This window comes from Mustela erminea, chromosome 16 (genome assembly GCF_009829155.1).
Source record: "Mustela erminea isolate mMusErm1 chromosome 16, mMusErm1.Pri, whole genome shotgun sequence".
In the NCBI taxonomy this organism is placed as follows: Eukaryota; Metazoa; Chordata; class Mammalia; order Carnivora; family Mustelidae; genus Mustela; species Mustela erminea.
Genome location: NC_045629.1, coordinates 68447140 through 68473873, shown reverse-complemented (window position 1 = coordinate 68473873; position 26734 = coordinate 68447140). Strand labels below are relative to the sequence as shown.

Below are 26734 nucleotides of genomic sequence, written 5' to 3'. Positions count from 1 at the left end.
ACAGTCTTGCTTTGTACAAGGATACCAAATAATTGGCAGCAATTCAGCCAGGGACACTGTTCTAAGCACTGTGCTCTTGAAGTTGTTTTCCTGGACAGAATTGCCCTGTGGGCATGGCCCTAAACTGGGAGGACTCTGGGCTGCTGGCACTGGGCAGTGAACCAGGCAGACAGCTTACAGTGAGAAGGAGGTGACTCTATTAACTGGTGCTAAAGAAGATGAAGAGGAGGAGGAAAAGAAGGAAAAAAGGAAGTGAAGAAGAGGGAAGAGGCAGAGAGAGAGTGAGATTTACATTCATCAGTCCATACCCTTAAAAGGGATTTCTTTTTGGATTCCATCATGATCTCTTCTCCCCCCTCACATTGACTGATGTTTTTATGCTCATGTTTTTCACTTGGTTACTCGACTGTAGCCTCCTTGAAGACAGAAATATTGCCTGAATCAGCTTTGCATTTCCCAAAGTGCTGGCGAACGGTGGTGCTCAAAACCTGGCTGTAAAATGCATGAACAAAAGAATCCATTTCTGTATCTGAAGCATTTCCTCAGAAAAAGTCCTAAGCAGTGTCTCAGTGAGCACAGTACTGCCCCCTAGGGGCGTCCTGAAATTTGGTAGGGGCAGTTTTTGTTCTGTAGTTCTCATATTGGGGCCAGAGTAGTTACGTAGGGAAAAACGTATTTTCTTATTCTTATTGATATTAGTATTTTAGAACAAACGACTTTCCCTTTTTCTGCCTTATAACGTTACACTAGTTTATTGAACTTATTTGCGTAGTTTACATTATCTGTGAATTTAATTCCAGGAGAGTAAAGTGGTGGTGTTACATTCGTGTTGTAAATAAGGGATGTTTAGTATAGTAGGGTTGAATACCTCTCTTTATAGGATCGTTAAGCTTGGCTTGCTTCTGCTTCCCCAAGTTTTAGGATTCTAAGGTGAAACATACAAATAAAGAAGCTGGTGTACATGGATTTCAACAATCAGGCTTTCACTTTAAGCAACAGCACGTTTTAGGGTTAACGTGGCTCAGAGGAGCATTGCTGTCAAAGCACAGAGGGTCCAGCGTCCAGGCCCATGAATCTGTGCAGAGTAGCTTGGAGGGTGAGACGTTTCTCTGCGCTTTGGTTTGCAAGTTTCATAATTTTGAAAGTGAGGGGAGGGTGAGGAGGGGCGGTGACGCTGTTCTGTTTTCCCCAAAGCCTGGGTCCTTGGCGGGCCCCCTCTGCGGGACTAGTTCCCATGGAAGCTGTCCAAATTTGAAGACCATGGCTTGAAAAGAAAGCCGTTGAGCAGAGTGGCTCGCGAGGAGGGAAAGGAGGGCTTTCGGGGAGCAAAGGGTGGCTCCATCGTCAACGGCAGCTCTTAGTGAGGCTGAACTGAACTTTCGGGGTTAGCGGGTGGAGCTGCGGTTTGGGTTGGAGTAGGGACCCGAAGGCGAGAAGAGGCGGGGCGGCGGTTGACAGAAGGTGGGGCTTCGGGCTGGAATCCAGACCAGTCTCGGAGAGGCGGGGCTTTTTTTGACAGTGGGCGGGGATTCGGAGGAGGGGGCGGGGCTCGGGTGGACTGCCACCAAGAGATGGGGCTTAGGATGACAAGGGGCGTTTCTTGCGATCCCGTGGTGACATTAGCAAGGCGGAGCAACCAGAGGGCAGGGCCACAAATGACAGAAGGTGGGGATTGATCTGAGTATAGAAGAGCCTGCTCTTGGAGCTACCTCCCGCAACGGGCGGGGCCGCTTCCAGACCTGGGGAAGGCGGGGCTTCTGCTGACAGAGGGCGGAGCTAACGCGGGCCGGGGCGGGGCTTCTGTTGACAGAGGGGCGGGGCGGCTCCCTACCTCGTCGCGGGCCAATCCAGAGGGTAGAGGCCCGGGTCGAACCCCAAGGGAGCAGCGGGGTCCGGGAGTGGAGAGCCTGGCGCGGAGCGGGGTGGGGGCGCGCGGACGGCGCGCGCGCGGGAGGGCCCCGCCTCGGCCGGCTCCTTCCCTCCCTCCCCGCCCCCGGTCGGCCGCTGGGGAGCGCGCCTCGCCTCGCACCCCCACCCCCGACCCTCCACGCTCCGCGGGCCCCGCCGAGCTGCCGAGGCCGTGTGCCGGCCCGCCGAGCGGTTCCGGGTGTAGGGTTCACAGGTCAGAGTTGACTCCCTGAAAAGTGCAGCCGGTTTGAAATGCAAGATGGCGGCGGCGGGGCGCTGAGAGGCGCGGCGGCCCCTGCAGGTAGCGGCGCGAGCCGGCTCCGGGACGAGTGGGCCGGGACGCCCGGGGACTGCGGGGGGGAACCGGCAGCAATGAGCCGGCGAGCGGCGCGGCGGCCGGACCAGGCTAGTGGCCCGCGGGCCGGCCGGAGGAGGGCGGCCCCAGGGCAGAGACCCCGGGGACTTAGCGCGCCGGCGGCGGCGGCGGGGTGGCGAGGCGGCCGCCGCGCGGGGCGTCCGAGGGGGAGGGACCCGGCCTGGCTGCACCGGGGAGTCGCCACCGAGGGAGGGCCCCAGAGGGTCCTTCGCGCTTTCGGGGTGTCTGCGGCGGTGGAAAGAGCTGGGGGTGGACTCCGTGAGGGAAAAATCTCAGCCCCCGTCCTTAGGAAGAGCACTGAGCAACTTGGGACTGTTGAGGGGAGTGAAGACGGGGCCTCCGGCGGTTGGCGGGGGGAGCCCCAGGGACGGAGGAGCCCCCGATGCTGAGGGTCCTGGAGGAGGTCGGAAGGCCTGCCCTGAGGGGTGCGTGGCCTCGTGGGGACTGCCTCCCGGACGGGAAGGGGACATCCTTCTGCTAGAGCTGAACGCATTGGCATTGGGGTTGGAGCCCCGGGAAACCTTCCGGGGGGGGGGCTGTACCCCTCTGCAGAGCAGGCTAAGCACCCACTTCGGGGCCAGGCCGTTCCCCCACTTCGGGGCAAGACTCCGAATGGAGTCCTTACGAACTGTATTGCGTTTTGAGGAAGACTGGGACTTAGAAGTTAATTAAAGAGAATGGAAACGTTGTCCGTCCCTTCCAGAAGGGAGACAAGGGAGGCCGACCGGGGACTCCTCCGAGCCGTGGGGCCTAACGGGAGCCCCGTCCTACTCGTGGCGGGGATGGAGGGCTGGGAAGGAGGTGTGACGGCCCAGGGAGCGGGCTCTCCCGGCAGCGAGGAAGCGCCCTGGCGGATACCCTTTCCCTGTGGATTTACACCAAAGTTCTAGGTAAAGGGACTTGAAATTCTTTGTTCCGTGCATCTGCCTCCACCTCTCCCCTCTGTAGGTAACAGTAAGGAAAGAGCAAAACCCCAGAGAAAGAAAAGGTTCCGCTTGATATCCTTAGTTTAGATTGACGGAGCAAGCAGCAAGCTCTGGCCGGGCTTCAATGAGAGACTCAGGGCAGGGGAAGTAGGAAGCGGAAAGAGGGGGATCGAGAAGGAATCCAGGGGAGCGATGGGGCAGAGTGGGAATTCCACAGCGCTCCTCTGTCATCACTCCCCATAGGAAAAGCATGAGAAGGAGCTAATCTTTCTGGAGGGAAATGGGGGAAAAAAAAAAAAGAAAGAAAGAAAGAAAGAAAGAAAGAAAGGAAGGAAGGAAAGAAAAAACTGATAATTCGTGATGGGACTAGGTTGGGATTCCACGTAACTTGAAAAAGCAATTGCCTTGGAGATTAAGAGGATAACAGAAAAGGGGGGGGTGGAATGACAGGACTGGGAGATACAGGGTTCCCAGGGAGGAAGCAGCAGCTTGCCTTCCAGGAAGAGTGCCTGTTTGTGGGTTTGCAGTGTATGTGTGTACCCCCCTACCTAAGCGCACCTTTAGAGTCGTTGGTATTGGTCATTGTATCTCAGTCTTTGTCTGAAAGCTTTAACTTGTGCTTTATGGTGTTACATGAATTATCTTCGTTTCTGAAAAATTATTCTGGAAAATTATTCCATCAGTGAGGATGAACAGGAATTGGTTTTAACAGGGATATAGATTTTTTAAAAATTTCTTAAGTAAGAATTCTGACTCCTGATTTCAAGCTAAAGAAATGTGGGTGCTGCCAAAGCCAGTAATACTAACAAGATGTAAAAGGGCCCTCATGAATATTTTTTCCTCTTAATCCGTCTCTCCTTACTCTAAGCCTTTTAGGGCAAAGCTGCCTAATCTTCATGCAAAATAAAATGTAAATTCTTGGGTTGTTTCAATATAGAAATGATAGCATTTCCCTTAGTGAATCTTTTTGTAGAAGTACCTCTTCAAATGCTTCATTTAATGATCAGGATTAAAATGAGAAAAAAAAGTAAGTAAGACTTGGGTACCTGATGACAGCTATGATTCATACAGATTTCTTGAACCATTCTAGTATTTTTTTAAAAGAGCTCTCATGTCTTTCATGGAAATGTCTTCTCAAACACATTTCAAGTATAAACTAGTTGAGGGCCGCGCATTTGGAGTATTATTATACATATGAGCTATTCTTTGGTTTCCCCTAAGTGCATGTAGCTCTAGTTCTGTATTCAATTCTGAACAGATTAGGCTGGATGAACCAGAGTGGCACTGATGCCAGATGGTTTGAAAATATGCTAAGGCTGAAAACATAAATGTGCTTGTGCTGTGCTTGTACTCATTAATAGTAGATGTCTTTTGCTTATAGCGAGCTTATTATTTCACTGGATTGGGAAGACAGCTCGTGAATGATGTAGCAATTATTTCACCTCTGGTGATACTTGTGAGGTTTGTTTGTTTGTTTGCTTTTTTCATTAAATCTGAATAAAGTTTTACAGTTATTTTATTAGGGAGCTTAATAGCATAGGTGAGGTGGTTCATGTTGGAGATATTCTCCCTTTTGTATTATATTTTACATTAAGACTGAAAGGTGATGTTATCATGCATTTATATTTTCTTTCTTATAATGCTAATTGGGCACAGAAATCGGTTATTTGGAACTTAATTTGCTGTAAATCATGGCTTTATATTTAAATGAAAATACTATTAAAATTACTAAAATGATTATAAATGTAGCTAAGCAAATAACCTTTTTATGTACATTGCATCATCGTGGATTTGGGCTCAAGAGACTCTACTTATTTAAATATTAGCAGTGTTAAAACTTCAGTGCCTAACCTAGGTTTTAATCTAATATCATATTCATTAATTTAGGGAGGTGTTTGGAAATATCTATTGTACTGTAGCCATTGTAACACATTCACTTTACTTCTAAATTTCTTCTAACTTAAAATCCTTCTAAATCATCCTATGTAATCTCAAAAGTAATTTAAATTACATTTAATTGAAGGGAGGATAAACCGTGATGCTATCCTTTGAATAATAGCCAATGTTTCTGTAATATTACTGATCTTATATTATTATATCCTTGTTGCTCTGATATATTTGTGGTTGTGAGTAACCAAATTTGAATGGCTGAAGCTGCTGATTTAGATTACTGATCAGGATATACATTTGAGTTTACATGTTGGAGATCTGTATTCCATAGAGTTAATTTTTACAGTAAATATTTATGTAAATGTTTCTATAGTTGCCAGGCTTTGACCTTAAAGGACACTTAATCTTTGCAGTTTATACAATCAGTATTCTGTGGTGTACTCAAGAGGTAGTAAGATGGTCCTTTATACCTTTGATCTAAATAAAAATATGATATGCTGTGGAAAAGGAGTTTTTATGAGTAGGTTGAGAATGAGATTCAAGACAGTCAACATTTTTTACCTTTTTTTTTTTTTTTAACTAGACTTTCTTAAGTGTGGAGCCCAACACAGGGCTTAAAGTCACAAGCCTGAGATCAAGACCTGAGCCCAAACCAAGAGCCTGTCTCGCTTAACCAACTGAGCCACCCAGGCACCCAATGTGTCAAAATTTTTATGCAGGATTTTGTTTTCAGTTTTTAGATTTCGATTTTTAAAAAATAGTATTCTCAAAGCCTATCTGAAAAAATCAAGAATTAGTTTACATATACATATTATTTTAAATAAAAGAATTTTGTTTTTGCTGAATTTTAGTGATTTCATATTTCCCATAGAATTTCTGACTCCTTTTTCCCCCTTCCTGAAGGTCTTTCTTTGTCTTTTTTGGGCTATTATGAGGAATGAAAGGAGATAGAAAGATTTTGATTTTTTTTAAAGATTTTATTTATTTATTTGACACAGAGAGAGAGAGATCACAAGTAGGCAGAGAGGCAGGCAGAGAGAGGGGTGGGGGAAGGAGGCTCTCCACTGAGAAGAGAGCCCAATGTGGGGTTGGATCCCAGGACCCCGAGATCATGATCCGAGCCAAAGACAGAGGCTTAACCCACTGAACCACCCAGACGCCCCAGATTTTGATATTTCTAAGTACTTCTTTCATAACTGTGTTTTTCTTCTATGCTAAGTCTGTTCCTTTTTACCTTCAAATATTGTCAAAAAGAAGCTTGTTTAAAACTTTGCTGGGCAGGGGCGCCTGGGTGGCTCAGTCAGTTAAGTGTCTGCCTTTTGCTCAAGGTCTGCCTGTGGCTCAAGACGTGAGCCCCACATCAGGCTCCCTGCTCAGCGGGGAGCCTGTTTCTCCCTCTCCCAATCTCCCTGCTTGTGTTCCTTCTCTCACTGTCTCTCTCTGTCAAGTAAATGAATAAAATCTTTTAAAAAAAGAAAAAAAGAAAGAAAACTTTGCTGGGCATGGACTGTATTTGAAGGTGAGGGCATGGTGAGAAGAGAACAGTGTCTCTTCATGACTACAAGAAGATTTACGTCAGAACTTCGTTAGTACTATGAAACACCTTTTCAGATGTGTCGTACATTAATGATTCTCCTTGAAGCTAAGGTCAGAGGAAGTATGTGTATATTGGGGTGGTGGGTTTAAATTATGATTGATTAATGTCTACCTGTTAAAGCCAACTTGTTCTAGTGTTTCTTAATAGATTCAAAGGTATGAAATGGAAAATAAAATTGATTGATTGTTGCCCAGAGCTTTAAAATATTTTTGTTTTGTACAAAGTTTATGTGAAGACTTCCTTCATTGTATAACTTAAATACCTTAAATAAAAGTCAGGGAAATCTAACAGTGGGCTTACTAGTGCCAGAAAATATTCCAGACACTTTACATGAGTTAGTTTAAACACATCATAGTAGAGCCCCATTTTAGATGAAGGGGCGATGACATAGACAGGGCAAGTCACTTGTCAAAGACCACAGAGCTAGTAAGTGACAGATAGGAGATTTGAATCCCTGCAGTCTGGTTCCAAAACCCAAGCTCTTCATCTTTATTTACAGTCCATCTTCTGCCAAAACAACTCATCTGTTTTATTATGCAATGTATATAGCTGAGATGAGTTCTTTAATTTTTGAAGTTCATTCTAATCTTAAAATTTAAAAAGATACTTTCAGTTAGAGAGAAGTATTTTAAAATAATGCCAGTATCCAGAGCTGAAATAACATCAGGCAAGTATGCTTTCCATGCAGAAGTAGCAAGGAGCTCATTTGTTGCTCCTCTAGTTGCCTTGTGCCCTTCCTTGTCTCAGCCGCTCTTCTCAAGAGACTCTCGTTCGGTAAAACATCTTGCAATTACCGTGTGATTCAAGAATGGATTCAAATAGGTTACCAATTTCCTATAGTATTAATAATTCATTTTGGAAAATAACTTCCCCTCCTTGGCAGCTGTTTCTTATCTTCTCTTCTAGTCCACATCCTGTAGATGGATAGCAAAGGAGTTTCCAAACAAGGAGATACCAGGAAATGAAACTGTAGAATCCCAGGCTGCAGATCACAGGATGCTCCACTGAGCCTACTGGGAAAATGCTCTTTTCCTTTTCATGAAAATACTGTAGCCATTCAGCCCAAGCTTTAACTTAACCTAGAAGTATTTTACTAAAGGCTTGGGGTATTTACATTATTTCTTAAGAGCCTCTTCACGAACGTGTGTATAATAACAGGCAGAATCACAGGATAAGGTATTTGGAAGAAATCATCTTCCTTAATATATATTCATTTTGTTTACAGTTTTAGTGCTTAAAGAACAACAGCTAAAATGCTTCAACCCTTCAAAAGCACTACTTACTGTTATTTACTAAGAGAAGCAATGATAGTCTTCATTAAGTTTTCCTGATTGGTTTAAGTACTCTGAATAATATGCCACATTTTTGGACATGTATCTCAATTTTTGGAGAATGATTTTTGTTTGTTTGTACAATCTCTGCTTCTCAAAACACCAATTGAAATGCCATTTGGTAGTAGCCTTCTTGCAAAAATGAAATAAACATAGGTCATTCTATTAGATACAACATGTTTTGGGGTAGAGTACCACCAGTTTCTTTAAGTTGTATTGGCTTGTTGCCAGCATTAATAATCTACTCCATTCCAATTAATGCATTGTAAACTAGGATACAAACATCAATGAGTTTATGTATAAACATAAGGAACATATATTTCCTCCAACCTCTTAGTTTAACTAAGTTGTCTTTCATAACTTGTGTGTACTTAATATTTACAATTCCCAATTTCTTTATCTCAACTTGTATACTAGAGCCTGCATATATTCACATTTTGATAATTTTTATTGAAAATAATACAATAGTGAAAATAGGATTTGGTTGTTTTATATAATATAAATAGAATTTTTTAGAGTTTTAAATTTTGTGTTTTTTATTAATATTGAGTCTGGCATTTAAATAATTCTTTTATAATTTTATGAGGAAATTACTTTTTTTTTCAAAATTACTTTACTTTTAAAAAGCTAAGGCATAAACTTTAAAGTCCTAAGACTGAATTATATCCAGAATATTCAAGTGATTTTTTTTTTTTTTTTTTTGTAGGATATGGCAGATAGGTACTTCAGACCTGTTGGTAATGATGGCCTGAGCTAAACACCTTATTTGAAGGGACACCCTCCATGTCAAAGAACAGAATGCTGAAGAAGCTATGGCAAGTATGTGTTTCATAGGATATGGTAAAACTCAGATTCTGAATATGCTCACTTTAGATCCCATGGTACTATATTTGGCTAACGTCTTAAAAGCTTTCCTTAAAAAAGCAGCACTTAGTCTTGATGCTTTGTTAAGAAATATACTTTTAAACTTTAAAGATATAGGTGTATTGGCTGCTTTAATGTCAAAGGAAACAGCATCACAATTCATGATAAATCTGTGGGTATACTAATAATTGATTTTTCAATTAATATTTGCTGAACTACACTGTGTGTCAGGCACTGTACTGGTGGTGTGGTGACAGTGGTAAATAAGACAAATGAAGGTCATGAAGGCAGAGAACTTTTGTGGGGTAATTGATCTAGAAACTTTACTTTTTTTTTTTCCACCTGTATCCAGAAAAATTCTTTAAGACTTAAAAGAACAATTCCTGAAAATATATTTGCAAAATATAGTCTACTAATAATAGTTAATTATAATTCCAAAAATTAGGATATTGATGATTAAGTACTTTGTTTTAGGTTAAGCATATGATTTTATATTTTAGTTAACGGACATAAATCGGCTTTTATAAGAAGCTTTAGATCACATGCTGTAGTGTTGAAATAGTTACACTTTAGTCCAATTGTTATTTTATTTCTTGTTATTTATCTGTTTGTCAGAGAGAGAGAGGGAGAGAGCATCAGGAGCAGCAGGCAGAGCAGGCAGAACAGACAGAGGGAGAAGCAGACTTCCCGGTGAGCCAGGAGCCCAATGTGGGAATTGACCCCAGGACCCTGAGATCATGACCTGAGCCAAAGGCAGACGCTTAACCGACTGAGTCGCCCAGGCATCCCTGGTCCAGTTGTTATTTTAGTTAATTCCAGAACATACTAGGAAAGTTTTTTTTAAAAAGGTTTATTTTTGTATTTTTGAGAGAGAAAGAAAGAACTCTCTCTCATGCATGTGAACACACAAGTGGCAAGGGGTGGGTGCAAGGGGAAAGAATCTTCAAGCAGACTCCCTGCTGAGTGTGGAGCCCAACCCGGGGCTTGATCCCACCACTCTGAGATCATGACCTGAGCCGAAACCAATAGCTGGACACTTAATGGACTGAGCTACCAAGGAGCCCTGCTATTAATATATATAGCTATTAAGGTGGTTCAACTTTCATTTTTTAAAAAATTGTTAGAGTCCTTAAAGCTGGCATAATTATCTTTCAAAGTATTTTTTAGTAATTGAATGATTATATCTTGAGTGAAACATGTAACAGTTATTTTATAAATAGGGATGGTAACAAACAGATAAATGATTTTTCAGCCTCTTAATGATAATCTCACTTGTAATCAAGCATAGTGTTCTCGTGTAAGACTGTCTGTCTTACACAAAAGATTTAATATACCTCCTTGAGAAAAGTAGAGGAAAACTATTTCCAGCAAAAAATTACTTTGGGGTAATACTGCAAACTTTAATAACAAAGATAGGAGATTTCATTATAGTACTTATTTATGTATCACTCTCAGTATTTACATACATACTCACATGCCAGCAGAAGGCAGAAAAACAGGATGTTAGTGTTGTAGAGACACTTCAAAAAGACATTTCACTCCTCAAATCTGGGGTCAGTGCTTATCAGGAGAAATCTGTCCGACTTGGATTCTTCTTTTAATCTTTAGCAGTATTAAGGTTGGCTTTCTCAGGTGGAAAAAAACAGGTAGAGGATAGAATTTCTACACCCTTAAGCCTTAGTTTAGCAAAAGGATCTTCTGAAATTCGATGATTTTTGGCCACAGTTTCTTCGATGCTTTCATTTTTATCACATTTACTCCTGTCTATATACACCTTCATACTCAACTTTTGATTGTCTTGAGATCATTTTGTCAGTTTTCTTGAGATTTATATCTTAGCTAATGGTTCTAGGCTACCATAATTCTTAAAAACATTTGCTGTGGGTACAAATTTAGGTTGTCACATTTCTCATTTAATTTTCTAAGGAACTTGACCATTGTTTCTAAGTATTTTTACATTTTGGCTTTGAAAATGGCCTGAAAATGGCCTTTTTTAATTAAAGAAAGCGTCTTCTTAGACACTTTTTTCTTTAACATGGTGAATATTCTTTATTTTAGTTTGACCTTGTTATTCTTTATTTCTATTATTATTTCATGCATTCGGTGATTTTGGTGGATTTGTAACTTTTAGTTTGAATACAAACATATAAAAATAAGTATTTTCAGGTTAAGCAGAACTCTGACTCAGAGAATAAGAAGTGAAACTATATAGAATACAGAGTTCTAAGAATTCTCAGTTTAGGTATGAATACATATGCCAAAGGATTCTCAGTTTATGTTTTAGCTACCCTGAGAACAGTTTTTAGCTGGTACCATCTCAAAACTAACATAATCCTTAAAAATTATAGTTCATATTTGACTAAGAATCAGTATGAAAGTTGTTTTTATTCACATAAAGTCTTACCAATATAATATGCTTTTGTGGCTAATGAGGCAAAGTGTTGTCTGTTAAGCATTTAATTTGAAGTATAAGACAGCCAAAGAAACAGAGGCATAGAAATTCAGTATAGTTATGGCTCTACTTAACTATAAAAAATTTTAGACTTTTTTGTAGCCCTAAGCACAGAATTTGAAACAATGTACTATTATAGTATATTACATTGAGAATTTATTTTTTAATCTCTTTGAAAATGTAGAACACCATTAAAGTATAGTTTTCTCCAGGAACAGAAAAATAATGATTCTAAGTTGAGATTTGCGTTTGCTGTTTTTACAGGAACACTTTTATCCTGAATTTCACTGCAGGACTAATTCTGTGAATGAATTTATCTCCCTTGTTTCATTGTTAAACGGTCCGCAAATTTAAACATATACTACTCATACATAAAGCTGATTTGTTACAACAGAATTATAGATGTTGGTAAATATTTGTTGCATATTCATTGCTATATTTTAATAAATAGAATGTTCTATAAATAAAGATGTTTTAATATTCTAATGACTAAGGTAATTTTATTAGTAAGGGTTTTACCATTGGAAGTAATCCACCATAAAGTAAACACAGTTGTTCTTTATAACTCCTCTATAAATGAGTGTTTAATGAAGTAAAATATTATAATACACAATTTTAAAGGGTTTCTTTTTCCTGCAAGTATTAATGAGGCCTTGATAGGCTATGTGTTGGGCACTGGGGATCTATAGTAGAGAGCTAAATAGACATTCTTTCACGTAAGAACTGCTGTTAGAATTGTACCCAATTTTTATATTGTGATAAAATGAATTTTGCTTTCATGAAATGCTTTTCTGTAGGGAAACTTTGTTGTGATTATTTTGATGAATTAAGAATCATGGATTGTTTAAGGGGTATCCTACCTTCAGGAGAAGAGCCAAGATGCAGAGAGAACTATGGAAATTGGCTCGACCTAGATCCATACACTGCAGAGTCTGAGGACTCTTGAGGGTTCGTAGAACTAGTTTGACTTCTCAGACCATGGAGCAGCTCCCAAAAATGTGTGGAATACACTTGAATGTTTTACATACTCAGGGATTTCTGCTTCCCTTGAAAAAAACCTTTATGTAGCACATGTTTTTGCCTTAAAAATAGAAAGTAAATATTGTTTCCAGCTCCAAATGACCATCAGAATATTCTAGTCTATTTGCAATTTTAAGGCCTTGAAATTATTTGTTTGTTGTATTTTATAATAAAGCAATATTATAATAATATTAAAGAAAATTTGTAAATAGCACTCAAAAATTTCACCCATAATCTCATGTGAAAATTTCATTTCTTTATATTCTCATCTAGTTTTTTTCCATATGCCTACATATTTTCCCATAGTTATTTTATAATTAATATGTAGATTTTGTTCTGATTTTTTAAATTTAACAGTAAATGAATAAATATTTTTTCATATTCCGACATTTGATCTTAGCCAAAAGACTGATGGGCTATTTTTTCATATTCTTTAATTACTCTTTTTTTTTTTTTAAAGATTTTATTTATTTATTTGACAGAGAGAAATTACAAGTACACTGAGAGGCAGGCAGAGAGAGAGAGAAGGAAGCAGGCTCCCTGCTGAGCAGAGAGCCCGATGCGGGACTCGATCCCAGGACCCTGAGATCATGACCTGAGCCAAAGGCAGCGGCTTAACCCACTGAGCCACCCAGGTGCCCCGTTTAATTACTCTTGATTACTATTTTTTAATGATCATGTAGCAGTTAGTTGATCAGGTTGGATTGTTTTGTTTTGTTTTGTTTCCATTTTTCTACCAAAAAGTTAACTGAAATAGCTTTCAAATATAATTATATTTACAGTGCTGGATGCATTTAGAGCATAATTTTTTTATCTTTTTTTTTTTTTTTAAAGACTTTATTTGACATAGAGTGAGCTAGAGAGACACAGAGCAAGCACAAGCAGGGGGAGCAGCAGTCCCCAGGACTCTGGGATCATGACCCAAGCCAAAGGCAGACGCTTAAGAGGCTGAGCCACTCAAGTGCCCCCATAACTTTTTATCTTATTGGCCATCTTCACTTTGTGTTTTAATTGCAAAACAACCTAGCTAGTTAACTAGTCAGTTGTGCAACTGAACTCTACCCCCTTTTTACAGGTAAGTAGTGCCAGGTTCCCCAAATTTTAAGCTTTTGATTTTGAGCTCTGTTTTTAGTTGACCTTCAAGTAGAGGATGAGATGCCTGTCAGCTAATAGCGATTTCTGTATGGCAATTTTCCTATCTCAGCCCCATTGCACTTTAATGATAAAAGGAGATAGATTGGACCTACACCAAAGACATTCTTATTCTTTTTACCCTTTCTGCTTTTTCGTTCAATTTGTGTGCCTTGTCAGCTGATTAAGTTGAGAGAGAGAGAGAGAGAGAGACAATAATACTAGATAAGTGGTATTTCTTCATCTCCCAAAAGAATTTTTCAGAGACAAGAAAATAACACTAATTAGGCATCTCCTGTGTATCACAGTGTGGGAAGCATTTTTATTTGATCAGCCTCTGAGGTGGATAGCACCCTTCTTATTTTCTCCAGGGCAACTGATTCTGCTTCCTTTCTAGAAACCTCCTGCAGTGTGCTTGTAGAGTTCCTGATGCTTCCTCTCATAGCATTGATCACAGCTATTTTAAGTGATTGTTTACTGCCTGTTTTTCTTGTTCAGCTGCCAGTACCTGACAGATCTGAGGCAATCTGTTGCAGTCATAGCCTTACAGTAGTGCCTAACACAGTGCCTGGCCCATGGTCGACAGTCAACAAATAGTTGTGTGAATTTATTGAATTGAAGAATGCCGGTTTTATAGGTAAGAAAATTGAGGTCAATACTGAGTAACTTTTATAGTCACTGGACCACTGAGTGACAGAGGAGACTCCAGAAACTATGGTTTGATCCTATATCACAGTGCCTCTGTGAATGTGTTCCTCTGGGCCTGGGTTTCTTCTGCCAGAAAAACGGGTTATTTGTACTGAGTTCCCTGCTTCCCCCCAGATCATGAATTTATATAATTAGGACTCTGAAGATGCTTTTATTTGTGCTTTGGTCTGTTTTTGAACTATATACATTATAGTAGAACTGAACCACTGGCCAAAACCTTGAGGTTCTTTTGGGAATTCTCAGTCTCCCTTTAGAAATATGTTAGACAGTACAGTGACTCTGGTTTTGTTACGTAAATGTAAACAGTTTCAGGAGTAAAGTGGACAGTGTTTTTTTGTGTATTTGAGTGTAGGAGTCACCTGAGCTTGAGGCTGTGTTTAATACCAAGATAATCAGATTTGAGTCTTTTGCATTATTGAAGACTTATTTTTAAAAAGTTTCATTTAAGTAGCTTGTTTTAAGTTTATATTGCCAAAACCAGTGCTTCCAAAGGAGAACACACAATGGTGCATATATATCATTAGATTGTAAAATAACCTATGAATATTTTGTAATTTTTATGACTTTAGCAAAAAATATTTAAGCTTTTAAAATTTGTTTATATCTGCGTAAGTTCTTATGAACTGACCTTTCTGAGCTAGTAAGCTATAAGGAAGAGAAAGAAAAATAATAATTTAGGAAATTCCTATTTTTAAGCAAGACAAAATGAAAAATAAACAGTTTAACATAAGACCTAGCGAGCCAAAATAATAAAGGGATCTTAGCTCCTCAAGTTTCTCTTCTGTATCTCTTATTAGTCCTGGCTACTCTGTTCTACCCCTGGGTGTCCAAGCCCTGCCTTCTACAGTGAAACAACCTGAAGGACACATTAAATTCAGTTTAGGTTAGTTTTCAAATTTCATGTCTCAGTAGTGATAAACTGAGAAGGATTTTTGGTGACACGGATACGTTGTCTTGAAAGTAGTTTTTAAGGCACAGGCTTTCAGACACATCTCAGAACCCTTCAAAGGTAGAAGCAGTGTTTGTCGGATCCATGGGGTGGGATCAGGAAGTAGTTTAGCCTCTCTCCTTCTCCAGCCAGACAGCTGTTCTTTTCTCTGTTTTGCCCCAAGGCTTCTCATAGAGTTTTGTTTGAAGAAGGGACTCTGCTGCTTACCACAAAAAGTTTTGAAAACCATCACTAAGGAAAGGTAGTTTCAGGAAAAAAAAGAAAAACCTTCTACCTTTGATTCTAACTATAGTATACTCCCAATTAAATATAATCTGAGATTCTAGGAGAATAACAGTTATAAAATAGCTTACTCCCCTGCCTTTCAACAATTCTCCTTCACTGCCAAAAATGTGGGTGCTGCTTATTTGTTACTCTTCCTTACTTCAAGCTATTTGAGGAATTCCCTGTTTCTAATGACAAAGAAATGATCAAACAGCTGCACTAGCACTTGAACAAAATAAGTTAAAATCCTACTGAATTGAATGGGAGAGATGGCATTAGCTTCATGTAAAATACGCAGTTAAAAAATAGTTTTAAATATCAGTGATTTCTTCATATCCCCTTAGTTTTAAATAGTTTTAAGTATCAGTTTTAAATATCAGTAATTTCTTCATATCCCCTTAGAAATCAAAGGCTTTTTCCAGGGTGGGGGACGGAATGACACCTTCGAGAATAGGGATTCTTTGAAAATTGGATGCTCTTATTACTAATCTGATGCGTTTTGCTTTATAATATGGGAAATCGGGGAATGGGGGACATTTAGGCTAACTTCCCATCTGTCGCTTGGATCCATCAAATGGATATATAGTATATATTTAAGTAATCCCAGTGAGGAGGATCTTGCCCCTTTCAAAGGCAGCACACTCTCTCTTTGGACAGTTCTGTTTCCTAAAAATGTTTCTCCTTTTCCTAAAGTCAGTACATCTCATACAGACTGGGTTTTGCTTTATAATATTTGAAGTAAACTTTTTCTCCTCAGTTCAGCTAGGACAAGGATTATACAAATAAATGAAAATAGTTCTAATTTGTGATAGAGGATAAACCACTTAACTCATTTAATTCATTTTCCTTTGGTTTAGACTTCAGAAGCACAATACCTTTCGCTGGTGCAGCGTAAGTGTTTGGGTGCAAAATTATTAAAATGTGTGTATATGAGCATAATTCACTTTTTCTTGATAAGTCACAGTCATTCTTGTGAATTTCAGCTATTGTTCTCTATTGTGATACTCTCAGGGCTTATTGAGTTTCTTTTCTTTATTTCAATTTTTTAATGTAAATAGTTAATGTGTATGGTAATATTAGTTTCAGGGGTAGAATGTAGTGATTCATCACTTAAATACAACACCCAGTGCTCATCACAACAAGTGCCCTCTTTAATCCCCATCACCCATTCCAGCCCATGTGCCCCACACCTCCTTCCATCAACCTTCAATATTGTTAAGAGTTCTTATGTTTTGGGGACACCTGGGTGGCCCAGTGGGTTAAAGCCTCTGCCTTTGGCTCAGGTCACAGTCCCAGGGTTCTGGGATCGAGCCCTGCATTGGGCTCGAGAACCTGCTTACCCCTTCTTTCTCTGCCTACTTGTGATCTCTGTCAAATAAATAGATAACATCTTAAAAATTTAAAAAAAGAGTTCTTGTGGTTTGCTTCCCTCTCTTTTTCCCCCCATCCCCTGTGTTCATCTGTTTTGTTTCTTGAATTCCATATATGAATGAAATCATATGGTATTTATCTTTCTCTGACTGACTTATTTCGCTTAGCATAATAGCTCTAGCTCCATCCACATTGCTGCAGATGGCAAGATTTCATTCTCTTTGACAGCTGAGTAATATTCCATTATATATATATATATATATATATATATATATACCACATCTTCTTTATCCATTCATCAGCTGATGGACATTTGGGCTCTTTCATAATTTGGCAGGTCATGTGAGTTTCATAGGACTGTTTTCCTATTCATTCTAGTTCAAGTTAATAAATATTTAGTGAGTTCCTTATTCTAGGCTTTTTGTATGCAGAGGGGATACAGAAATGAATGAGAAGTCAGCCAAGATAGTTGAGCTAGAAGAGCATTAGACTGAAGATACAAAGGTCCTTGGAAGAAGAGATTCACCTATAGTAAGGAGACCAGGAGTATGGGTAGGCTGTGGGACAGAAATGTAATACTCCTCTGGCACAATACGGTAAGTACTAGACTAAAAGATGAACTGAGGAGGAGGAGGTTGGATCCAAGTTAAAGGGAGGAGGTAATCTATAGGGCAAACAAAGATCATCATAGTGCATGCCCAAACAAGGCTCCTGGCACAGGGAACAGCGTCGTTGTGTGCCCCTGGAACAACAACTGGGTCTGCTGTGCCCAAAGCATAAGAAAAAAGAGTCAGGAGAAAGATGGCAGGAAGTTGAGGTTGAGGGCGGGTATGAAAAGAACTGCTTGTGGCTCGAGGAGTTTGGGCTTCATTCTTCCACTACCTGGGAAACTTTAAGTCAGAGACTCTTAGGATCAGATATATCTTATAAATCCTGGTAACACCATGAAAAATGATTAAGAATAATGTTTCTAAAACTTCGATCATTCATATCCATCTTTGCTGCTCCTGTCGTACTTGGCTATGCTACTGGAATGATAAAACAGACCAGTAGGAGGAAGAGGACATATACACTTAATAGCCATAGTCTCTGAGTACCTGTGTCTGCCTTTTATAGGTTTAAGTTTCCTCCCTTGTTATCACATTATCATTTCACAATGATAATAGTGTGCTTGCCAAAGCCGACCCTTCTCCCACTTCCCTGTCAATATAGGGCTGGCTGAAAATCCAAGTAAGCTGGCCTGGGGGCTGACTGTAGTACAGTACGTGACCTTCAGTGATTTGGCTTGGAGACATGTATTTTGCTCCTAGAGGACTTTTTTCCTGGTTCTGGTCTTATTCTAGATCTTTATAACAGAGCTATCCAACAACTTCAGGTAAGTGAAATATAACTGAAGTTTGTTTACAAGATCAAAATCATGCATTAAAAACATTTTAAATTTTATTTTAATATAGGTGTCTGGAGTTGGGCTTCAAAAATTTCAGCAGTTCAACAGTATCTTATCTGCCAAGAATAAGCTCTTTACTTGATTGCACCATGAAAAAGCTGCTAATGAAACTTGTTGAACACAAAAATGGACTTGAAGAACCAAAAGCCATTGTTTTCAAATGAAGAATACTGAACAGTTTTAAGCCTCAATGCTTTTTAATCACCGCTGAGATCTTCCTCATAACATCAGAATGGCAAGCAGGCGAAAATCCACAACCCCCTGCATGGTCCTTGCCAGTGAACAGGATCCAGACCTCGAGTTGATATCAGACGTGGATGAAGGCCCTCCTGTACTAACACCTGTAGAAAACACCAGAGCAGAGAGCGTCTCAAGTGATGAAGTTCATGAATCTGTGGACTCTGACAATCAGCAAAATAAAAAAGTTGAAGGTGGCTATGAATGTAAATATTGTACTTTTCAAACCCCAGATCTAAATATGTTTACTTTCCATGTGGATTCCGAACATCCCAACGTTGTGCTAAATTCATCCTATGTCTGTGTTGAATGCAATTTTCTTACCAAAAGGTATGATGCACTTTCTGAGCATAATCTGAAACATCACCCAGGAGAAGAGAATTTTAAGTTGACTATGGTGAAACGAAATAACCAGACAATCTTTGAGCAGACAATAAATGATCTGACTTTTGATGGTAGCTTTGTTAAAGAGGAGAATTCAGAGCAAGCTGAACCTGCAGAAGTTGCATCTTCAGGAATATCTATCAGTAAAACTCCGATCATGAAAATGATGAAAAATAAAGTGGAGAACAAACGGATTACAGTTCACCACAACTCAGCTGAGGACGTTCCCGAAGACAAAGAGAATGAAATCAAACCAGACCGTGAAGAAACTGTGGAAAACCCAAGTTCTTCGGCTTCTGAATCCAACACAAGTACTTCCATTGTCAACAGAATACATCCGACTACTGCCAGCACGCTCGTGACCCCCGCAGCAGTCCTCCCTGGCTTAGCTCAGGTGATAACCGCTGTATCAGCTCAGCAGAATTCCAGTTTGATTCCCAAAGTCTTAATCCCTGTTAATAGCATTCCCACCTACAATGCTGCATTGGATAACAACCCCCTTTTGCTCAACACCTACAACAAATTCCCTTACCCAACAATGTCAGAAATTACTGTTCTTTCTGCTCAAGCAAAATACACAGAGGAACAGATCAAGATCTGGTTTTCAGCCCAACGCCTAAAACATGGTGTCAGCTGGACTCCCGAGGAGGTAGAGGAGGCCAGAAGAAAACAGTTCAATGGAACAGTACACACTGTACCTCAGACCATAACTGTTATTCCTACACACATTTCCACGGGGAGTAATGGTTTACCATCCATTTTACAGACATGCCAAATAGTTGGTCAGCCAGGGCTGGTCCTTACACAAGTAGCTGGAGCCAACACCTTGCCCGTAACAGCACCTATAGCCTTGACCGTGGCAGGGGTTCCAAGTCAAACAAATGTACAAAAAAGTCAGGCGCCTGCTGCTCAGCCGAACGCAGAGACAAAGCCAGCCACAGCAGCCATTCCACCCTCTCCGCTCATCAAACACGAAACCGCAGCGGCAAACCCTGATTCCTTTGGCATTCGGGCCAAAAAGACTAAAGAGCAACTGGCCGAATTAAAAGTCAGCTACCTTAAAAACCAGTTTCCCCACGATTCAGAAATCATCAGACTTATGAAAATCACAGGCCTGACTAAAGGAGAGATTAAAAAATGGTTTAGTGACACTAGGTACAACCAGAGAAATTCAAAGAGTAATCAGTGCTTACATCTCAACAACGACTCCTCCACCACTATTCTTATAGACTCCAGCGATGAAACCACGGAGTCCCCCACTGTGGTTACTTCACAGCCGAAACAGTCCTGGAATCCTTTTCCCGACTTCACTCCCCAGAAGTTTAAAGAGAAGACCACAGAGCAGCTTCGTGCCCTTCAGGCGAGTTTTCTCAACAGCTCCGTACTCACCGATGAAGAATTAAATAGGTTAAGAGCGCAAACCAAACTTACCAGAAGGGAAATTGATGCTTGGTTTACAGAGAAGAAGAAATCAAAAGCTTTAAAGGAAGAGAAGGTAGAAATAGATGAAAATAATGCAGGTAGTTCCAAAGAAGAAGCTGGAGAAACTTCTCCCAGAGATGACTCTGGTGCACCTAAGCCAGGGAGCACAGGCAAGATCTGTAAAAAAACACCCGAGCAGTTACATATGCTGAAGAGTGCTTTTGTCCGAACACAGTGGCCGTCACCGGAAGAGTATGACAAGTTGGCTGAAGAAAGCGGGCTTGCTAGAACAGACATCGTCAGTTGGTTTGGCGACACTCGTTATGCTTGGAAAAATGGAAACCTAAAATGGTACTACTATTATCAAAGCGCCAATTCGAGTAGTATGAATGGTCTGTCCTCCCTTCGGAAAAGGGGGAGAGGGAGACCCAAAGGAAGGGGAAGAGGAAGACCACGTGGGCGGCCAAGAGGAAGCAAGAGAATGAACAACTGGGACAGGGGGCCATCACTCATAAAATTTAAAACTGGAACTGCAATACTTAAGGATTATTACCTGAAGCACAAATTTCTTAATGAGCAAGACCTTGACGAACTTGTGAACAAATCACATATGGGTTATGAGCAGGTCAGAGAGTGGTTTGCAGAAAGACAGAGGAGATCAGAGTTAGGGATAGAATTATTTGAGGAAAATGAGGAGGAAGATGAAGTTATTGATGATCAGGAAGAGGACGAAGAAGAGACAGATGATAGTGACACTTGGGAACCCCCACGACATGTGAAGCGGAGGCTTTCTAAATCAGATGACTGAAATGTAAGTTGTAAATCTGAGTGTATATTCATCAACCACATACATTTAGAATAGTCACCTTGTATCTGACGCCTTCACTTTTGACAGTTTTTCTAAAATGGTTTTTTTCTTTTTGCTAATAAGACGACTAGGGACCTTGACTGTGACCACGAGACATGATTATTATGTGTGGTCTGATTATTATAACTATTACATTTATTATGTAGAATTTAATGCTGCTGTAATTATTTACTTTTTTAAAATAAAATGTTTTTTCACTTTGTTTTAAGGGAAGGTTACCCATTCTCATAGAAGGGAGACTGGTTGGGGGGGCGGAATTCATGGATACTAAAGGTAACTAAAATGTATTGCTTGCAACCCTCCTTCACTAAAGCTTCATTTTTTGCCTATTTAAGGAAAGAATTCAAAAACGAAAACTAAAAAGAAGGGGAAAAGTTACCGAAGGACAGACTTACCACAGGGGCGAGGATTGCTCAGTTTTAGGAAACTAGGTGAAAATGGGTATCTTTTTTTATTCATTGTATTGCCCCCAAACTATTAGGTTTTTAACTAGAATTTTAAAAGCTTTATGTGTTAAAATTATTCAGTAATTTTTTTTGAAAGCCAAAGGTCTGTTTTAGGCTCTGTGTAAATTCATATTTGCTTAGATGGCATCTGTTTTTGAAAACTGTGATATAAATTATTTCTGTCTTAGAGATCAAAAGGTAAATAACAGATTTGATATTAAATTAACTCAGTTGCCTAAAGTGTCTTTTCATTCTTTGATAGAAAACAAACCTGCTACCAGCAGAAACACTGTATTTGGTTAAAAATATATCTCTTGCTATAAAAGCGCAAGTAAATATGCTTTAAATCTGAAAGGTTTGGCATGTTCCTTACATTTTAATTCTTTCATAGATTGAATTAATTAAAATTCCACTCTAGCTGCAAATCAGATACCTTATTTAAAGTTAGGACTTCAATTCTTAATACTTTTGGAATTTAATAGCATAGTTCCATTTTCTCTACTCTCTGTTTTGGAGTGTTCTAGAATAAAACTATACTCTATTGAGAATAACGCACTTCTTATGAAATGTTTGTCTACGTCTATCAGTAGACCAAAAGCATTTAATTATCAAAACTACTGCGGTGTTCTCGAACAGTAAAGAAGGAAACAAAACATAGATCCTCGTGATCATATGTGCATATTTACGTACTTCTGTAGCTGTTTGCATCCCTATCTAGCTTCTAATTTATGCTCTGTTATTCCGCACAGTATTTCCTTAACTCCCCCATGTCTTCCTCACTGGTTTTATTTATTTTGCTAAACAATTATTTATAGAGAGCTTAATATGTACCAGGCATTTCTCTTATTGTCTAACAGTTTTCCAGGCTTCCCATGCCTTTTCCAGACGTTCTTTTCATTAACACTTTTTTTCCAAGGAGAAAAACAGATGAAACTAAAAATACACCTATTTTAGAGTAAATCTCACTGCGGGTATGGAGCGTAACGAAAGTCACAGAAAGTTAAAGTTTTGAGCAGCTTTATCCTAAAGTACAGCCCTCTGTTTCCTAATGTCAGAAATTTTCAGGACAGGCGTTCTCCTGACCCAGATGCATAAAATATTTTTAACAAGCATTTTTTTTTTTTTTTTTTTTTTTTGTAAACACAAGAATTCTCACTCGGCCAAGATTAAATCAACAAATGTGTTGCTGTAGTGAATTGTCCCTGTGGTTGTAGTAACCTCAGCAGTGATTCTGCAGGGAGCTGCAGTCAAAAAATAACGGAAACTTTTTGGTACAGTTTTTTACTTTAAGTTTGTGTAGATAATTCTCATGTTCTATATTGATACTCTTACGGATACTATGAACAAAAAAATCATAGAAAGCCACAGTTTTTAAAACATTGTGTCATATATGTTAGACATACACTTTCATGTATTCAGCCATGCCTTTTAAAATATTCAAAAGTCTGAAATTATAAAACACATTAATTAGCAACTTACTGTTGGCTTAACAAATGTTTCATCTTATAAAAGGATTCACTCTAAGTTCCCTCTTAATAGTTATTTCTTCAATTAAATATGGCTCAGTTTACCAAAAATAGGTAACCAAAACTTTTCCAAAATAGTTTTTGCAAAAAGTGAAATATATATATCTCTTTTGCACAAGCCAGACTTGCATATAAAATACAAAAGCCTTTAGATTTCAGTCTGTTTATTACAAAAACTGACAGTGAAATATATACTTCCTATGAATAATTGTTTTTATGAATTATTACATATAGGTGAAAATGTCTATATGCAGAACATATACATAGGACTTGTACACAAACCCTAGTGCTTTATGTAAGATGTATATAGCAAGTGATTTCAGTGTTAATAAGCAAATACAGAAGATGTATTTTCATGGCTAATTTGTATAAATTTTGTTTTGAAAGTGGTAAATATTAAAAATATGGTTTTCTTTAAAATTTTAGTATTTTATTATGTTTTCTTTTATAGCTGCCTAACATGTTGGAGGAGAATCAATTCTTCAACGCAAGATGTCTGATTTACTGTGAATGGGCCCAATCTTTGATGACACTGAAAACATTTTGGGGCATACACATTCTCAAAAAATAGGATCCAATATCCAAAAGAAATGGAACTTAATGTTGTGCCAAAGTTAAACTACTGCATTTGGCGGAAGTTCTGCAATGTAAATAGAACACTAATTAAACAACTTGTAAAAATTCGAATTTTAATATAGTACATTTTTATTCTGATACGATGGAGATGTTCTGATTCTTAGACTTTCTGAGGGGGTTTAATGACCACTAGAACTTGTCCTCATATTTTGTCCAGCTTAATACTGTATGTCTAGTGAGATGGGCCTTATTGCCTATATTCTTTGATATGTGATTAAGCTTATAGCTTTGAGTGACCAAACATTTTACAGAGCAAAAATGGTTAGAAACAGGAAAAAGAAGAACTTGATTTATTTCTATGTCTTACTCATCAGGCCCTGCACTAAGATTTAAATTTGTGCATGGGCTTGTACAATTTCAATGTAAGTGACAAAAAAACAGCCTATTGACACATGTTGAAACGTAAAATTTTGTGATAACAGTGGCCCTTAATGATTGGATCTTTAATTGAACACATTCATGGATACCACTATTACTCTGTAATACTCTGTTCATTTTTTTCATTAGAGGCCGAATTTGCTTTGTATTAAATTAAAGATAATCAATACTGAAGAAGGAAATGAAAATGTCATAAGAATTTGGATAGGGTGAAACTCTGAAATAAATATTTTACCAAAAATGTGAAGGAGAACCATATAGTAAATATATACTTAGTGTTTTCTTACAATCATATAGAAATCAGAAATGTTTGTACAGTTACCAGATCAGAATTTTCGAGAATTGTCTTTCAGGGAAATTCTACTTTATGTAGCAATTTCAGTGAAGAGAGGAAAAAAATTCTGAACTGATCATAATGAGTTAAAGGTTAGCTTTTGACTTATGAATCATGGGAGTGTTAACTGTTAACTCTTGCCATATCAGGAGACTGAAAGTTCATACTAACTTATAAACTTTGTAAAGACCGGTGCTGTTCATTCATGTTGAGAAGGACCCTTTTTTTGTGACTATAGGATTGTTTTACAAAATGTGCTTTCTTCATAGAGAAAATGTTCAGTTTAATTAACTCTGGATTTTAAAATGTTTTTCTGAATGACCGGATGTAGTGGGCTCGGCCAGTTTCTTTTGTCTAATTTAATGAATAATATTAAGCTCTTGTTTTTACCTAAATGTTTGTCAGCTAATGAAATGTTATGAAAAAGCCTTGAATATGCATGCTGCTTTCATTTTTATAAACTTTTTATTTTTTAACTATAGCTTTATTAGTAATTCCAAAATGCTGCAATTTAGCTGATTTCTTCACTCAGACAGCTGGCTTTGTGGGTGGCTTTTTCATACTACTGTTAACTTTTTTAAGAAGAAGCAATGTAAAGACTGTAACAATTTAATGCACTAAACTGTTCTTTCTTTTACACATTTAAAAACTTCTTAAAGCACTCTGTATTATAATGATTAAATTGCTCCCTTTTTTAAACCATTGCTAATGTGGTCTGAGTTTTGTTTGACAATTTTCATATTTTCAAATTTGAAATGTCAAGTATTAGAAATCAGCCTTTGAATAATACATTTATATCATGTTTCCCTTGCAATGTGTCAACTTTGTATAGCCGTAAATAAACTAGTAATAATTTTCCCCTCTGTCTCTTTTATAAACTTGGCACTTCATTCTGCTCTGATGTTTGCTAGCTTTTAAATATATTTATTTGACAGAGCAAAACTCTTCTTCTCCCAGTTGATTATGTCCTTGAATACAGAATAAAAGTTAGCAGCAATGAGTAGTTTTGAGTGATTTTTTTTTCCCATTTTATTAACTGAGTTAAAAAAAAATGTGGTAAAACACAACAAAATTTGCTACTATATCTGTTCTTGGGTGTATGATTCAATGGCATTAAATATGGTCACAATGTTGGGCAACTATCACCACTATTTCCAAAACGTTTTCATCATCCCAAACAGAAACTCCATAGCCATTAAGCAATAACTCTGCATTTCCCCTTCCCTCTCCTGCCCTGGTAACATTTAATCTACTTTCTGTTTCTATGAAGTTGCCTATTCTTGATATTGCAAGTAAGTAGAATCACATACTACTTTTCCTTTTATACCTGACATTTATCATGTTTTCAGGATACATTCATGTTTGTTGTACTATATATCAGAACTTTTTTTTTAAGTAGGCTTCATGCCCAGCATGGGGCTCAGCGTGGGGCCCAGTGTGGGGCTTGAACTCACAATCCTGAGATTGAGACCTGAGCCAAGATCAAGAGTTGGATGCTTAACCAACTGAGGCACCCAGGTGCCCCTGTCCCTTTTTATGGCTGAATAATATTCCAGAGTGTATCTGTGTTTTGTTTTTGTTTTTTGCTTTGTTTGAATGTAGTTGCCACACAGTGTTACAGTAGTTTCAGGTATACAACATAATGATTAAACAACTCAATTTGTACATTTTGCTTATCCTTCTGTTGATTCTTCTGTTATCCATTCTTCAGTTTATCTATTCTGCTGTGATGGGCACTTGGGTTGTCTTTACCTTTTGGCTGGAAAAATGCTTCAGTAAACATGGGCATCTAAGTATCCGTTTTGAGTCTCTGTTTTCAGTTCTTTCTGATATATATCTAGGAGTGGAATTGCTGAATCAAACTAACTCTATTTCTAATTTTTTGAGGAACCTTCAAACTTTTCCACAGTGATAAAATGTTTTCCATAGTGTCTGTATCCATTTTGCTATTATCCAGTTTCTCTGTACCTTCACCAACACCTTTTGTTTTCAGTTTTAAAAGGTGTTATTGGAACTATCCTAATAGGTATGAAATGGTATCTCATGGTTTTGATTTGCCTTTCCCTAATGACTTATGCTGTTCTGAATATTTTTTTAAAATTTTATTTATTTATTTGACAGACAGAGAGATCACAAGTAGGCAGAGAGGCAGGCAGAGAGGGGGAAGCAGGCTCCCTGCTGAGCAGAGAGCCCGATGCGGGGCTCGATCCCAGGACCCTGATCTGAGATCATGACCTGAGCCGAAGGCAGCGGCTTAACCCACTGAGCC

General features: G+C 38.8%; 2 protein-coding genes across 9 annotated transcripts; one reads left to right on the top strand and one right to left on the bottom strand.

Moving 5' to 3' along the window:
• LOC116574974 (proline-rich proteoglycan 2-like) lies at positions 1–3793 on the bottom strand. The gene is made up of 3 exons (XM_032316011.1): positions 3759–3793; positions 1832–2509; positions 1–416 (listed from the first exon to the last, which is right to left on the bottom strand). Exons 1-3 carry the CDS (start codon positions 3791–3793, stop codon positions 338–340), a joined length of 792 nt encoding a protein of 263 aa, XP_032171902.1. The 3' UTR covers positions 1–337.
• On the top strand, positions 1854–25169 carry ZHX1 (zinc fingers and homeoboxes 1). Of its 8 annotated transcripts, XM_032315773.1 has the most exons (6): positions 1855–2209; positions 2988–3174; positions 4592–4671; positions 8735–8847; positions 18242–21088; positions 23569–25169. In XM_032315773.1, the coding sequence occupies exon 5, from the start codon at positions 18467–18469 to the stop codon at positions 21083–21085; it is 2619 nt and encodes an 872-aa protein (XP_032171664.1). In that variant the 5' UTR covers positions 1855–2209; positions 2988–3174; positions 4592–4671; positions 8735–8847; positions 18242–18466; the 3' UTR covers positions 21086–21088; positions 23569–25169. The 8 variants fall into 8 exon arrangements, 7 of the variants coding, with proteins under 7 accessions (XP_032171663.1, XP_032171664.1, XP_032171666.1 ...); XR_004279525.1 differs by lacking the exons at positions 2988–3174; positions 4592–4671 and adding an exon at positions 21481–21576 and having other exon boundaries at positions 1854–2209; XM_032315775.1 differs by lacking the exon at positions 2988–3174.
• Positions 25170–26734: the final 1565 nt, after the last annotated feature.